Raw genomic sequence first — 17,779 nt, forward strand, 5'->3', positions numbered from 1 at the left:
CAGTCAAAGTGAGAACTCTCTCCCAAACATGTCTGCAATGCAAGGATGTGCATGATATGCATGATATGCATGATATGGGTACTATTTTGTCATGAATGATCCTGATAAAGGATATGCGTATGCGAGTTAACTTTTTTCTTTTTTTTCATGCGTTATTATTTTTTTGAAAATAAACATGCTATGATGCAAATGATGCAACATGACTGGTCAGGCTATGCGTCTCAGAACACTGGATCGAAGCTTCGGCTTGAACTCTGATCACAACCATCTGAAACCCCAAAGTCATCTGAGGAACTGTCATCTGAACCCATGTCTGGAGAACTGAGTCACCATAAATCCGACTTGGGGAGTTCCGAAATAAACGGAACTGGATGTCACATCACTATCATCACAGGAACATCCACTGAACGGATGACAGCCAGATCCTCTGAACAGGTACTCTCAAATTCAACCCGGGGATCCGAAATAAACGGAACCTTCTGATCAATACCAGGGTCAAACCTCCGGCGTCCAGAAATATAACTCGTAGTCACCATCAGTACCAGGAGTCACCAACTGTACCTGTAAAAATGATCAAACCCTTCCCCACTCACGGGTGTCATCTAGGCCAGGGTAAGGTTGAGAGAAACACAGCATAAATAACCTTTCGCAGAATACCATCATGTGCACACCCGATGTATGCACCGATAATATCCCACCAGGGTCTGAACTGCTCGTGATATCGATGTTCCGCTAAGTGGCGTACACCACCCGCTTCCCATGAATCACTCTATTCCTAGGTTTCCTAGATTTCACTCATAGCCTGGGTATTGGGCCTTTTACCTCGAGTAACTCCCACCCCAAACAAGGAAACACAGCACAGCCAACAGATGAATATGAATGAATGTAAACATTAATGCAAACAATAAATGCAAACAGTAAATGCACATATATACAATGAATGCAATAAATAAAGCAGCACAAAGCAACCAAAACCCTAACCTAGAGAGCGCTAGGAGAGACTCGCTTAGGGAAGATGGACCAGCAAGAGGTCAACTTCTCTATATCCCCAGCAGAGTCGCCAGCTGTCGCATCACGCGAAAAACCGGCGGGAAAACAAGAACAACAGAGCCGCCACTGTGCGTTATTTATCCCAAAAGAGGGAAAGGAAACGCTCAGAGTAAACCTAGGAAAGAACATGGTCTCGCGACCAAAGAGTATGGGTTCGGGAGTCGGTTATGCGAAGGGAAGGTATTAGCACCCCTACGCATCCGTAGTACTCTACGGGATCCACGCACAAAAGGAAGGAAAATGGTTGCTAAACACTGCTCAAATACTCACACACACTGGCTGAAAGAGACACAAGAAACTGACTGAGACTGACTCGGCAGGATGTCGCATCCTGGGCCTACTTAGTCTATCAGGCATAGACATCAGAGTCGAAGTAGTTCGGACTGGGGAAACGACACATGCTCGCTAGGATATCGCATCCTATGCATACGTATCTTCTCGGACGGGAGAAGAATCAGAGCATTCGTAGCTCGGCTGACACGCACACAAACCCACAAGACACAGGCAAACATGGAGCCTGAATGCCAATCACTGGACTTACATCAGCATCCGAACCAAAACAGACACACACTGGAACCCGAATGCCACTCGATGGACTCACATCAGCTTCCAAGCACACAACAACACAACAAGTTAATAGGGAGTCGGGGACTCGAGCCTATAACTGTCAAGCACACACTCAAACAGACAGACAACAAATTGCTAAGGAATCAGGCATTCGAGCCTAGCAACTGTCAAACAACACACACAAAAAGGAAAAAAAGGGCGCCCGGAGAGATCAGCTCAATCTCCTGCCTACATACTTCATCTGGTATGAAGATCAGGGCAATGTAGTTCCCCTACAGAGGGACAAAGGACCTAGCCTAACCAGATAACAGAGGGAGACACAACTAGGGAGACTACGACTCGAGCCTAGATGTTGTCATGCAAATCATCCCTAAGTTAAGGTTTCTAGCTAACTGGCACAGGGAGCCAGCCTATCCTAGACATGACTTGCACAGGGAGCAAGCCAAGCAAAACCTAACTTGCACAGGAGGCAAGTCTAAACTAACCCTAACTTGCACAGGAAGCAAGTCAAACAAACATACAAGCACAGATAGCACACACTATACACAAACAAGGGGCTCAAACAAGGGTTAGGTTTTAGTCAAGGGGTCATATCAACCTCAACAAACAAACCTCTGGAACTGGGTAATGTTAGCTCTTAACCTTGCCATTGAGGGGGCTAAGGTGAAGCTGATGAAAGGTGAGTGAAGATGAGACTTCACAGCTCTTATCCCTGGCCTGGGAGAGCTCAAGACAAGAATGTGTGGGTTCAGAAAGTGGGAACCCTTCTACACATTTAAAACTGACTCAACTGTACAATTGTACAAGATCTTGGGTTTTTATCTGTAATGCATCAACACAGTGGTGTGAGCAAAACAGAAGACACACTGAATAGCAGGGGATAGGTTGCATATCCCTTGGGTTCTGCCAATTGCCTCTTCACTTAGGAGGTCTTTGACTCTATGCAAGGACAAAATTAAACAATCACAAACATTGCCTCTTAAGGAGGACTTCAGACAGTTGCCTGGCCAAGTAACAGGCCAGGTCTTCCAGACTACATGAAGATTAGAAGCATACCTCAATGCAAATTGCTTATACAAGCAAAGCAAAGCAAAGTTCACAAGGAACTAAAAGCAACTAAAGTACCTGAAATCAGTCAAGCACAGTTAGTATACAAGTCAAAGTTAAATCAAAATGAAACAGATATCAACCAGTCAACACAAGCAAGTGAATGTGCAAGGCACTGGGCTTAAGGCATGTGAGCCAAGCCACCTACAAAACAAAACATGTTAGTCAATGAAATTTAAGCAAGCTCAATCAAAAAGAAATGGTCTCATTGGTCATTTGTTGGTCAACCTGAAAACACAAGCTCAAAAGTGAGTAACAGGACCACTAGGGCAAGCCTAGGGTCAAAAGAGAATAAGAAAGTCAAAACAGCAAGGGACAAGCATCCAAAATCATGTTCAAACAATTAAGAAACACAACCAATTGGGTTCATGTGCATATCAATCACTATCACCATTTCATGAACAAATTAGGTCAAGGTATAGCAAACAGAAGCTCATAGAAGTCAACAGCAAGACTTAACTCAAAAGCAATCTCAAACATTTCCAAAAATCATCAAATAAATCATGATCAATCACAACCCACAGCATGGTAAGCATGTCAAATTTCATCTCATTTGGACAAGTGGAAGGCAGTCAATGAAAATCAGGAAGTCAAAGCAATTTTGAACATGCTCAATGAAGTCAACCAAACATGCATCAACTTAGAAAAATCATAAATCAGAGATGGTGTATGATAAATGAATGGGACTAAAACCATGGCAAAGATGAGGATGTCTAGTTATCTCATGTAAAATTTCATGTCCATCCAATAAAGTATGAGAATTTCACAAATGAAATGGGAACAAGTGTCACAAAAAGTCAACATATGACCAGGCAGGGGAGAAAATCTCAAACAATTAGGAAATGCCACAAATAATTCCAAGAAAATTCACATGTAAACTAGACATACAAAAGTAGGTTCATGCAAAAAATCATATCAATTGGAGGTCAAGAAGTATGGATACAAAAATCATGAAGTTGGACATCAATGGTGTGACACAAATTGTCACACCCTAATTCAAAAATCATAACTCACAAACCACAAATGATAAATTCACAAACTCTATACCAAAATCACCATGAGTGTGTCTAGTTTAAGCACAAAAAATTTGGGAGCCATTGGATACATTCTCATCATTTCACAATTGATTTGGCAAAGTGTACAAAAATTGGTCACATGTCACAAACCCTAAGGCCATTTAAAAACCAACCATCCAAAAATTCTGGAAAAAATAATGATAAAATACTAGAGGTCATGATGAAGACAATGCAAAAAATCCCATGATTTTTGGATTAAAATTGAAGCATTTATGTTTTTTGGAAGATTGGTTATAAGATGTGAAATTAAAATGGAATAAATGAAGCAAGAATGGCAAAGTTGTAATATTTGAATCCACTAATTGAAACGATGCCGTTTTGGGCCATGGCTGGAAATGTTTTGATTGGTGGTTGAGTTTAAGGCCATGCATGCAACGTGAAAGAGACACAGAAAATCTGGGCAGGGTTTGGATATTAGGGTTTCATGTCATCTTCATCCCCAATTCGAGTTTCACAATTTTTCTCCAGAAATTAAAATTGGATGCACACAAATGTTCATCTAATCATGGCAAACAAGAATCCATCAACCATTTTCATTAAAACCTTGTATGTATCATGAATCGAGCACAAACATAAATCAACATCAAACTTGTTTTCAACATAACTTCATGAACACACAGCCATTTTCAAAAATAAAAACATCATGATGCTCAGCATAAAAGGACCTATCCAAAGCATGTAGTAATTTGAAGAATAATGGAGCTCGAAAATTTACCAATTTGGAAGAACAGTAGTGGTACAGATGCTTTTTGATGTGGCTGACTCGAAACAGATGAAGCGAGGCTTTCCAAATGTTGATTGGTTGAAGAACTTTTGCTCAAGGGTGCTTGGAATAGCCTCCATTCAAATCTGCCATGGCTGATGCTTCTTTTGAAAACAGTAAGGGAAAAGGAGTTTACAGGTGGGAAAATGTGGTTCCAAAGAGTCCACAATGATGCTTGGGTGGTGAATAATCAATGACTTGCTCAAGTTCTTTGGAGCTCTTTGACTGTTTTGGAAAATGCATCAAAAAATGAAGCTTGAGAGGATGTGAGAGAACCCTGGTTTTCTGCCTAGGCCAAGTGGTTTGTGTGGTTCCTTTGACAGCAAAATGATGAGTGAACTCTGCTGTTGGATGTTGCTTTTTGGTCCTGCAGGGTTTGGTTCTCTTGGAAGTTTGGACTGATTTCTTGCAAAGGTGCCAAAGTGAGGTTTTTGGAGTGAGTGAAGTTCAATGGTTGGTCTGTTGGTTATGGCTGCAACTAGTTCACAAATGATGAAATGGTGGTGAAACAAACAAGGCCAGGCTCAGGTTCTGTGGTGTTCTTGACTGGTTTTGGAGAATGCACCAAATGCAGTTTTTTTTTAGAATGGGAAGTTCTGTTGTGTTGTGATGGCTTGTGGCTTGTTCATTTTGATGAGTGGATAGTGAAATAGCAATGCAAGGTTTAGTTCATTGAGAGTTCTGGACTGAGTTTGAAAAATGCCAAAAGCAAGGTCATTTTTTATGAGTGAGTTAACCATGCTTCTTGCTGTCTAGGCCAAATGGTTTGTGTGGCTGCTACTGATTTAAGATGATGTTTGAATAGAGAAAAACCAACAAAGCTTGCTATGGTTCTTTGAGTTTTGGAACAGGGTTTTAGAAATGCATCCAAGATGATTTTTTAGAATGTGAGAGCATGAATGAATTCTGGTTTGTTGCAGTTGCCAAGGGTTTGTAGCATGACAGAAAAATGATGAAGAATACTGTCTCAAGCAAGGCCAGGTTTTTTTGTTTCTTTTTGGAAGTTTGACAGATAATGCTAAATGCAAAAGCAAGATGAATGGGTGATTTCTGTCTGCAATGTGATGGCTTGTGGCTGCAATTGATTTTCAAAAATGACAGCAAAATGATGCATAAGGTCTGCTCTTTTGTGGTACAAGGCATGGCATGGAAGTATGGAGTGGAATGGTTGCAAAGTATTTTCTTCCCAATTTCAAGCAAGCAAGGAATGGCCTTTGTTTTGCTGTTGGTTTTAGGCTGCAAATGAGGTTCCAATTGACAGAAGAATGATGAAGAATGCTGCTAGGTTGTGGTACAAAGGATGGTCCATGAAAGTATGGGTGAAAATGTACCTTTGCCAAGTTTCAAGCAAGCAAGGAATGGCCCCTCTTTTTTTTTGTTGGTTTTAGGCTGTAGCTGGTTTTCCATGACAGAAAATGAGCTTCTAAAATTCTGTTTTAAGAGTACAAAGCATGGTATGGTGGATAGTATGGATAGATATGGTGAAAGTGTCCTTTTGTCCAAATTTCAAGCAAGTTAAAGAATGGCCATATGTACTGCATAATTGAGCTTGCAAACACATTTTAAATGACATTTCTGAGCTATTTCAATTGGCCAAATGGTAGAAAAATGATTATATCAAAAAGTCAACCCTTGGTCAAACTTGCATTTAAATGAGATAAGTCAAAAAATGCCATTTTGATTGGTGAAGTTTTGGCTCATGAAATTTATATTTTTGGAAAGAGGGGATCAAATGTGACTTGTAGGAAAAAACCCCACCAAAATTGGCCAAATGGTTTGAGAGATATGTCCTTTTGAAGTTCCAAAATTTCTGAAATCGATTCGATCATAACTTGCCAACCACACATGGGAATTGAGAGTTCTTGGACTTTTTGGAAATGGGAGAACAAGATCTTCAACTTTCATGTTGGGCAAAAATTCATTTGAAGCTTGTATCATGATGTAAGTTTGAGGATCAAGACTTTCCATTTTTGGTAAGTTTCAGTTACAGGTCCAGTTTCCATTTTCGGAAATTTCTGATCTGGCTTCAAATTCTTCCATGATGGTGTTTGACATGATATATGAGGACTATATGGACATGAATGAGACCTCTCAAACCAATTTCCATCATCAAATCACTGATTAAATGGACAGTTGACCAACAGTTGACTTTTAGGGTTTCTGACTGACTGTGCATTGACTGATGACTTCTGAGCCTTCAACCCTTGACTTGAACACTTCAAATGGACCTCCAAGTCATGTGAACTTGTTGGACCAACCCCAAGGCCTTGGCTCCTTGAGAATTGTGCTTGCTTGCTTGTCTGACTGATCTCCTGATCAGTTTGACCTAATTCCTTGATTGGATTGCACTTGAGGCAAAAGAGGCAATGCAATGCTATGCAATGGACCATGATATGCTATGACCTAATATGAAAATGTATGTACAATGATAGGTGCAAATTTGAGGTGCTACAATAATCCATCAATGTGTTGATCCAAATAATTTTGAAAATATTAGTAGTATAGATTCATGCAGAAGTCAAAGGTAACACATCTAGCAGCGACGAAGAGGATACTAAGGTATCAGAAAGGAACTCTCGACCATGACATTTTGTTTCCTGCAGTTGATGAAGGGAAAGAATGCAAACTAGTGGAATACACCGGCTCAAGTTGGTGTAGTGATGCTAAGGATCTAAAATCCACAATTGGCTATGTGTTTATGCTAGGTGGTGCACCAGTTGCTTGGAGTTCGATAAAGGAGCCAGTAGTGGCATTATTATCGTGCGAAGTAGAATACATAATTGATTCCTTTTATGAATGTCAAGCAACATGGATGGTGAATCAGGTCGAAGAGATAACAACAAAGAGTCATGGAACAATTATCATGAAGGTCGACAACATGTCAGCTATCAATCTAGCAAAGAATCCGATAGCACATGGTCGAAGCAAGCACATCGAAATGAGGTTACATTATCTTCGAGAGCAGGTAGCAGATGGGAAAATGAATTTCGAACACTGCAGAACTGAGAATTAGATTGCATACATCATGGCAAAGGGAGTGCATATCGAAGTGCTCAGAAGACTAAGAGTTATGACGAATGTAGATAGCTTAGACACAATGAATTATGTGGTGTGTTGAATTGTAATTCCTTGTGTCGAAGCAAGTTGCTCGACAGAACAAGGATGTGTCAAATAACCTAGTGTGTCGAGTTGTATTAGTGTGTCGAAGTATATTGCTTCACGCAGGATTTCGACTTAGGCCTATTTTTAGTAATGTAAACTATTTTGAGCTTTTATAGTTTTGGGCTTTGGCTTAGGGAGTAAGCTAACCTAAATTTATAAATAGAGGGAGTAACCCTTATTCTAAAAAAACACATAACATTGTATTTACAGAATTTTGCAGTTGCAAAATGAATAAAGAAGTTTTCCACAGGTTAAGGGCAGAGAGAAAATTCAGCGGAAAATATTCTTCTTATTCTCCAACATTCATTTTTTCTTTCTCAATCGTTCTTTTATTTTCATTGTCATTGTATGATTGATAACAATCTTGTTCATCAATATTGATAGAAATTCTACATTGGTTATGGTGGATTTCTAACAAAAACTACTAATTTACATGCAATATTAAAATTAGTATACAAGCCTAAAACTACCAAAGTACGCCTCCTTCTCTCACACTCACACTTTCTTTTTTGAACTGCAGACAAAAAAGTGAAAAAAATTAAAGAAGAATTTTAAACAAAAGTTAAAGATCAATGCGACCAATTTATCTAATAAAATGTGCATGTTCTATGTTTTGTTGGCAAAATAAAACCAAGTAATTGAAATAATAAAGCCTAAAAGCCATCAACCTTGCTCTATAAATTGTCAATGTTTTGCCATAACATAACACTAACTTTTTCAAAAATATCTGAATTTACTCAATAGTGATGTCAAACTTAAACAATCATTCAGAGTCATTCTGAGATCAAACAACACTTCAAATTTTGCATGAAAAATTAAATAAACCCTCGTAAAAGAAATTGTTTTCATGTACCTGTGATGGAATGAGTAAGAGTAAGAGAGTAAATCAAACAACTTGAATAAACGTGAGTTGAAATTTGAAATGCAAACATTGCTTGTTTGGTCACCACCGTCTTTTTTTTTTTTCTTCTGCAATTGAAATGGAGAAGATGAACACTGATCGACGGTGGTGGTTAAAGGGATAAAGAGACATAAATGATAGGTCTGATTAGCATCCATCTTCCTAAATAAATACTCCCTCCATTCCTTTTTAAATGTCATTTTTTAGAAAGAAATTTGTTTATTTTTAAATGTCATTTCAAAGTTCAATATAGTATTTTCAAAATTATCCTTAATCATTTATTATATATAGAGAAAAAATTTAAATAAATTACTAAAAAGTTAAGGATATTATAGAAAAAAAATATAATCGTTATTAAAAAGTAACAATAATCATTAGTTATCTTGATATATATAAAAAAACGACACTTAAAAAGGAACGGAATATGTATTTTTCTTCCGAGTGCTTTATGTAGGAGCAGGCCTGTTGCCCTAGGAGCTCAAATCAATCCATAGCCAACTCAGTTAAGGAAAGGATCACGATTGCATGACTTTAGCGGCAGAAAGTCATGCTTGACTTTGGGCAAATTATGTCTGTATGATCAATTGAATGAACCAAAGCACCCCACGTGTCTTTTTTAATAGAAAAGTTAAAAAATCTGAAAATCTCTACGGTTCCGTTACCGCCCTTCCTCTTTTCATTAGCGTTGTTTCGATCAAGGTCGGTTCTTTTCCTGTGCAAGCTGTGCAGTAGTAGCACATGGCCTCACTTTTTGTGGGGCCTCAAATTAACTATTATTAGTGAATATAAAAAAATTAATAAATAAAAATATTTTTGTATCACATATAATAAATAAAATATTAAATGCTGAAAAATAAGATATTTGGAAACCAAACGTTTTTTTCTCCTTTCTCACACGTTCTCACTTCTCTCTCCTCTCAAACGTTATTCTCTTCTCTCTTTCTCTGTTAGAGCTGTTTGAAACCAGAAAAAAAATCTTATTTTTCCTTTTCAATCCTCTCTTTTATCAGGTTAGTTTATTCAATTAGTTACTTTCCATTTATTTTTATTGTGATTATTTGATTTTGAAGGTAGAAAAAAATAGTAATTTTAGATTTATTTTAAATTTTAGGGTGAAATCCTATTTTAGTTCCTGTATCAATATTGATTTTAGATTTTAGATTTTAGATTTTAGGGTGGAAATGAGGGTAACTTTTGTTCTTTATAAAATTATAATATATAAATAAATAAAATTTTAGGGTGAAATGGGATACTAGTATACTGTATATACTACTCAGTAGTATCAAAATTCAAAACAAGAATACTGTTGGTGTTGGTGACGATTTTTATACCTACTTTTTCTCATAAGACCAAATTGCAATTTGGAATCTTTCAAAACAAAATTAGTATGTATTAGTATTGATATTTTTTATGATTAATTTATAATTTATTTAATTAAATGTAATTTGTTTTCTTACTATTAATTTATAATTTGCTTTTAATTTATAATTATTAATTTTTTATGGTACTATATTAGAGAAGAACACAACATAATAAAATATAATTGAATATTAATTAAAGTCTTTAATATTCTTTGATGATTAATTTATAATTTCTTTTATTTAATGTAATTGATTTTTTTTGTTATTGATGTAGGAACACAATTTCACAACAGGATAATTAGTAGATCATCGACGAACACAAAAGACATTGTGAGAAATTTCAAGTTTTTCTTATTATGTCTCCTAAGATGCCTCCTAAGAGTAGAAAATTTGAATGTGGAAATGATAAACGTAAGAAAAAGAAAAAAAATGAAGAGTTAATTCAATCTCAAGTAGGAGCTCTTGATAAATTTTTAATCAAAGAACCACAAGTTTCAAATGAAAGTCGTTATGTTGATAATATTGATAGTTTGCCTATTGAAAATGATAATCTTGATAGTGTGCCTATTGAAAATGATAATCTTGATAGTGTGCCCATTGAAAATGATAATCTTGATAGTATGCCCACTGAAAATGATAATCTTAATAGAATGCCCATTGAAAATGATAATCTTGATAGTGTGCCAATTGTTGATGAAGTTAATAATGATGATGATGCCGATGATGATGATGATGATGATAATGTTGATTATGATATATTTGATCCAAGAAATTAGGATCGTCTTCAACCTAAACTGATTGATTTATTAGTTGTGAAAGGTCCTAAAAGAGATAATTCTATTGTGAAGGGTCCTAGAGATAGTTTGAATAGACGTTTTACGGCTAATTTGTATACTAGAGCTTTAGCAAATGGAGAGGTGTGGGATAGAGATTGGCTTGTTTATTCGAAAGAGCTTGATAGAGTATTTTGTTTTTGTTGTAAAGTTTTTAAAAATGGGATTGTTAGGGGACAATTAGCAAATGAGGATTATAGTGATTGGGTACATGTTGGTGAAAGAATTAAAGAGCACGAGTTAGGCATGGAACATGTTAAAAATATGACTACTTGGTATGAGTATCGCAAAAGGCTGCAAAAATTTCAAACTATTGATAAAACAACTCAAAGATTAATTGAGAAAGAAAAGGATCACTGAAAAAATGTTTTAAAAAGAGTTATTTCAATAGTGAAATTTCTTGCTAAGCATAATTTAGCCTTTTGTGGTTCTAAGGAGAAATTGTACGAAGATAGCAATGGAAACTTTTTGGGTTTGATTGAAATGTTAGCTGAATTTGACCCAATCATCCAAGAACATGTTAGACGTGTTACAACTCAAAAAGTTCATATTCATTATCTTGGGCATAACATACAAAATGAGTTGATTTCATTGCTTGGTTCTGCAATTAAAATTGAAATCATTAGAAAAATCAAACAGGCAAAGTATTTTTCAGTGATACTTGATTGTACTCCTGATGTTAGTCACCAAGAGCAGATGTCTTTGATAATAAGATATGTGGATATTTCTTCAGCTTCTGTTAGTATTGAGGAATCATTTTTAGGATTTTTGAATGTGAATGATACAAGTGGTCAGGGGCTTTTTGATGTTTTACAAAATGAATTGAAAGAACTTGGTCTCGATCTATTTGACGTGAGAGGGCAATGTTATGATAATGGGTCCAATATGAAAGGAAAACACCAAGGTGTGCAAAAGAGATTATTAGACATAAATTCGAGAGCCTTTTATACTACTTGTGGTTGTCATAGTCTTAATTTGACATTGTGTGATATGGCTAACTCTTGTATTAAAGCTATGAATTTTTTTGGAGTTGTTCAACGCATTTATACAAAATCATTGTCATCCACTCGTTGGGAGAGTCGTGTAGAAAGTGTCAAAGCTATAAGAACTCAAATGTTAGAATTTACAGAAGCTTTACTTGAAGTGTCAGAAAATGATCTTGATCCTAAAATACAAAATGAAGTTAAATCCTTAGCAACAAATGAGCTTGGTGATTTTGAGTTTTTAATGGCTATAATTATTTGGTTTGAAATATTATCTGCAATTAATTCTGTTAGCAAGCTTTTACAGGAAAAGGATATGCTTATTGATGTTGCTATGCAAAAAATTAAGGAGTTAATTTCGTATTTTGAGGGATATAGAGAAACATGTTTTTATAAGTTATTCATTAACGCTAAGGAAATTGAGGTGGAATTGAATATTGCCCAAATATTTCCTCAAAGGCGTATAATTAGAAGAAAAAGGCAATTTGATGAGAATTTGAATATCCTATCAGTCGAGCTATCAGAAGAAGAATCATTCAGGGTTAATTATTTACTTTACCTTGTTGATCAAGCTGTTGTTTCTCTTAATAAGAGGTTTGAGCAATACCAAGAGTATGAAAGTATTTTTGGTTTCTTGTTTACTTCTCACAAGTTACAATCATTAGATGATGCAACTTTGAAGTCTTGTTGTACTAACTTTGAGCAGGCATTGAAACATAATGAGCAATCTGATATTGATGGGAATGAATTTTTTGCAGAGTTGAAGTTACTAAGAGAAATGTTGCCTGAAGGAACCATAAGACCTACTGATATATTATTATTATTTTTAAAAGGATTGGATTGTTTTCCTAATACAGTTATTGCATATAGAATCTTATTGACTATTCCTGTGACAGTTGCTTCAGCAGAAAGAAGTTTTTCAAAATTGAAATTGTTAAAGACTTACTTGCGGTCTACCATGTCACAAGAAAGGCTTAATGGATTGGTATTAATAGCTATTGAAAATGATATTTTGGAGACAATAAAATATGAAGACTTAGTTGACTATTTTGCTTCAAAAAATGTTCGTAGGAAGACTCTTTTTATGTAGTTAGATAATTTAAGTTGTAAGAAATGGTGTTAGTAGTTTAAACAATACCTTTGAACTTTTTGATACTTCATTTGATTAATATATAATTTTATCTTTTGTTTTTCATTTTTAATCATTAAAATTATATATATATATATATATATATATATATATATATATATATATATATATATATATATATATATATATATATATATATATATATATGCTCATTTTTAAAATTAGAACAGGACCTCTGAATTGATTGGGTCGGCCCTGGTTTCGATGATGCCCAATAACTCATAACTCTTTTCTCTATAAAAGAAATCACATACCTCTCTTCTCTTCAAGTCTCTAAATATTCGAGTTTTTCCAATATCATGACATCAAAAATAACATGCAAGAGTGAAAGCAACAACACAAGGGAAGTTTCCATTGAATCACTTCCAAGAGAGAGATTATGTGAAGTGGTTGGAATCGTAGCCTCTCAATCTGTTGTTAACCTTCACAACTTGAAAATGTGTTCCAAAGATTTTGTTGAACCCACGAAAGAAAAAAATGCGCTACAAAAAGTTTATTTCGACAATTTTTCAAGGATCCAATGGCATCCTTATGAGACATAATATGAACTTTTGAAAAGCTGTGAGGAATGTGGAAACACTGAAAGTTTGTTTAGCGAAGGGTTACGTCCCTACTTTTACAATCCAAATGGAGATGATGGTGGTGGTGGTCTTCAAAGATTAATGACTGTTGCTCAAAGTGGTCACAAAGCAGCAAATGTGTATGGTATGATAACGTTGTCTTCAGAAAATGATGATTCAAGAAAAGAAGGAATTGAACATTTGCGTCCTGTCCTCTAAGGTTGAATTCAGAAGACTTGATTGTAGGGGATCATGAGGAGCAAGAACCAAGTACCAAGGATTCTTATTTTTAATACATATTTTAAAAACAAATATTTTTATTTTATAGACAAAACGACAATCTAATCATTTAGAGTTTTAAAAAATTATTAAAGACTTGTTTTTAAACATCTAGAACTTAATTATAATTAATAGATGTAGGTAGTCTGAGTCGAAAAATACCCACTATTTAAATATAATTAATAGGTGTTTTGGATTGTCTTGTAAAACACTAATGACTTAATTATAATTAGTAGGTATTGGGATTCTGGTGAAAGAACATCCATGGTGTAAATATACTCCCTCCATTTCTTTATAAATATTATTAAAATTTATTTATTTTTAAGTGTTATTTCAAAATTTAAATAAAGATAATAATATTGTAGAGAAAAATATAATTATTATTTAAAAAGTAACAATAATTATTAATTGTCTTTTACGTGTAAAAAGTCAAAAACACTATCGTTAAAATGGAATGGATGGAGTAATCAATAGGTGGTGTGGATATATAGTTGTTTCTAAAACATCCTCAACTTAACTTTAATTTAATAAGTGGATGTTATTTTTTTTAATTAAAATAAAATAAAATAAGAATTGTTTTTAAAATTTAAAAAACATTTATAAAATAAAATTTGCAGTGATTCCAAGTTTTTTTACATATACTCAGACTCTGTAGTTTCTTCCTCATCATCGAGAAAAAAAATCCATTTCTTTTTAAGATTCAGAAGATTCCAATTTCATTTTCCATCTGTTATTTAAGATTTCATTTTTCCCTCATAAATTTATAAAATAAATACTAAACTCACAACCTTTTAAGTTCATTCTTAAATAAATTTTATCCAACTTTAGTCCGTATTTTAAAAACTGTAGGAACATAATTATAATTAGTGAATGTTGGTTGTCTGGTCACGAAACACCCACTATTTACACATATTTAATAGGTATTCTGGATACTCTTTTGTAAAACATTCCGGATTTAACTTTTAATCCGTGGGTATTCGTTGTCTAGTTTGAACACTCCCACTATTTATACATAATTAATTAATGTCCTGAATACTCATTTTTAAACTTAATTATAGTTAGTGGATGTAAGTAGTCTAAGTCAGAGGTCATTTTTAAACACACGCGACTTAATTATAGTTAGTGGAGGTAAGTAGTCTAAGTCAGAGGTCATTTTTAAACACACGCGACTTAATTATAGTTAGTGGGTGTAAATAGTCTTAGACAGAGGACATACACTCTTTAAACATAATTAATAGGTATTTTGGATAGTCGTTTGTAAAACACCCCGAACTTAACTATAATTAGTGGATGTTGGTAGTCTCAGAATCGTTTTGTTAAAATAGACAGTAATGAAATCACTATTTTAGCAAATGATGTGGAAAGGGGGTAGTGACATTGATCTCAAAGAAGCATAACAAACTCTTAAGGCTAAACGCAAGAGATAAACAATATATGAGATCATTATTTTAACAAATGATGCAGAAAGGGGTAGTGACATTGATCTACCAAAAACACAACAAACTCTTAAAATAACCGAAGTTAATTTGAATAAGGCTAAAGACAAGAGACAAACAATATAGGAGATCACTATTTTAGCAAATGATGTAGAAAGGCATAGTGTCATTGATTCACAATAAACATAAAAAAAAACTCTTAAAATAGCTGAAACTAACTTGAATAAGGTTAAAGACAAAGAAACAAACAATTGAGGCAAATCTAGCTTTCCGACGAGCTAGGATACGAGTAGAGGCTACCAATATGATCTCGTAATAAATTAGTGCAACCAAATAATTAAAAATTGAAAAACAAAATAGATAGAAAATTACAATAAATAAAGGGTGAGGAGAAATAGGTGTTTTGGATACTTGTTTGTAAAATATCCAGGATTTAATTTTAATTAATGGGTGTTCGTTGTCTGGTCAGAGAACATTCACTATTTAACATAATTAGTAGGTATTCGGGATACTCATTTTTAAACACCCAGAACTTAATTATAATTAGTGGGTGTAGGTAGTCTAGATCAGAGGATACACACTATTTAAACATGATTAATAGGTGTTTTGGATAATTGTTTGTAAAACACCCAATATTTAACTTTAATTAGTGGATGTTGGTTGTCTGGTCAAATAATACCCGTTATTTACACATAATTAATAGGTGTTATGGATATTCGATTGTAAAATACAATAGTTAATAGATGATACGGATACTCGTTTTTAAACACCTAAAACTTAACTTTAATTAATGGGTGTTCATAATTAATAGGTGTTCTGGATACTTGTTTTTAAACATCCAAGACTTAATTAGTGGGTGTAGGTAGTCTGATTCAGAGGACACCCATTATTTAAACATAATTAATAAGTGTCTTGGATACTCGTTTGTAAAATACCCATTGTGTGTAAATAGTGGGTGTTCTCTGACAAGACTACCAACACCCACTAATTAAAGTTAAGTTTTAGGTGTTTTACAAACGAGTATCTAGAACACTTATTAATTATGTGTAAATATTGGATGTGCTCAGACCAGACAAAGAACACTCGCTAATTAAAGTTAAGTCCTAGGTGTTTTACAAAACGATTATCCGAACACCTATTGATTATATTTAAATAATGGGTGTCCTTTGACCAAACTACCAACACCCACTAATTAAAGTTAAGTCTCGGGTGTTTTACAAACGAGTATCCAAAACACCTATTAATTATGTGTAAATAGTGAGTTAAATTTTTTGATCCAGTTGACAAAAGAATAAAAATAAAAGGATTCAAGATGAATGAAAAATGCTCGAAAAATTAAACTGAATGCACTAAAATGATCAGCGCAAAATAAACTTCTCGGAAACATACATGTTTTGATCAATTTTTGAAATAAAAAATGATCGATTAAAAGACTTAGGCTGATCAAAATGTGATCGGAAAAGGAGTTGAAAAATAAAATGAGCACGTCAGGTTAAACTACGCAAATCGTAGTGTCGCGACTGGAGAATTACAGAGTCGCCATCATCCTTTATTCGTTCCTAAAGAACAAGGAAATAATGATAAAACCTAAAGATATTGGGTGAGACATTAGGGTTCGGGAGTCGGTTAAATAAGGGGAAGGTGTTAGGCACCCCTTACTTCTATTGTACTCAATGGGATCCTCCTATACTTCTAGGGTTTCTATGTTTTCTATGGGATGTTTGCTCATATTGTTTATCAATTTATTAATTACTTATTTATAAGGGATTGAGTTATTATTAAGGAAAAATACTTGATTAAAAAGAATGACAAAGAAAAAGTTTTTTTGTTATTGTACTCGCTAGAGTGTTACAACTTTATGTCTATGTACCTTTAAATGTGTTGAAGGGTCAGAGAATCGTAGTTTATCTAGATAATGTTTATGTGTATGCTATTTTTATCTCTTTTTGAAAAGGGTCTCAATGCATCGGGGACAAAGAAAAATTGTTTGAAAAAATGTCTCAACACACAAGGGTATAGAACATGACGTTTTAATGGGTTTAAATTGATTTTAAATTGAGTATGTTAATCGATAAGATGTGATATCAACCAATATATTCAAAAAATAATCTAATAAATTTGATTTAAAAAATAGGATAAATTATATATATATATATATATATATATATATATATATATATATTTATATATATATATATATATATATATATATATATATATATATATATATATATATATATATATATATATATATATATATATATATATATATATATATATATATATATATATATATATATGAATAAGACATAAAAAAAGAAAAAGAAAGTTATCAATTAATATTTTATTTTTTATTTTTTGTTTAAGACTTAATTATTTACCTTAACTAATTAATTTTTAATTATCCTAATAAAATTATAGTTCCTAATTATCCTAATAATCCTTAAATTATCGTATCATTTTCCTAATTAGTCATAAAATATAAAATATTGATTTTTATATTAATAGTAATTAACGAACAAATTAAATAAAGAAAACCCTAACAACATTA

General features: G+C 33.8%; 1 protein-coding gene across 1 annotated transcript; it reads left to right on the plus strand.

Moving 5' to 3' along the window:
- The first annotated feature begins 10,637 nt into the window (after nucleotides 1-10,637).
- Nucleotides 10,638-13,732, plus strand: LOC127112055 (uncharacterized). Its single transcript, XM_051046248.1, has 4 exons — nucleotides 10,638-10,730; nucleotides 10,836-11,027; nucleotides 11,256-12,889; nucleotides 13,513-13,732. The coding sequence occupies exons 1-4, from the start codon at nucleotides 10,638-10,640 to the stop codon at nucleotides 13,730-13,732; spliced, it is 2,139 nt and encodes a 712-aa protein (XP_050902205.1).
- Nucleotides 13,733-17,779: the final 4,047 nt, after the last annotated feature.

This window comes from Lathyrus oleraceus, unplaced genomic scaffold, assembly GCF_024323335.1.
Source record: "Lathyrus oleraceus cultivar Zhongwan6 unplaced genomic scaffold, CAAS_Psat_ZW6_1.0 chrUn0029, whole genome shotgun sequence".
Taxonomy (NCBI): Eukaryota; Viridiplantae; Streptophyta; class Magnoliopsida; order Fabales; family Fabaceae; genus Lathyrus; species Lathyrus oleraceus.

Excerpts from the sequence above, each read along its gene's own strand:
- LOC127112055 (XM_051046248.1), top strand. The coding sequence starts at position 10,638 with ATGCCCATTGAAAATGATAATCTTGATAGTGTGCCAATTGTTGATGAA. Across the intron at positions 10,731-10,835 it reads ATGATGATGATGATGATAAT|GGTCCTAGAGATAGTTTGAA; the intron begins GTTGATTATGAT and ends TCTATTGTGAAG. Across the intron at positions 11,028-11,255 it reads ATGAGGATTATAGTGATTGG|GAGAAATTGTACGAAGATAG; the intron begins GTACATGTTGGT and ends TGTGGTTCTAAG.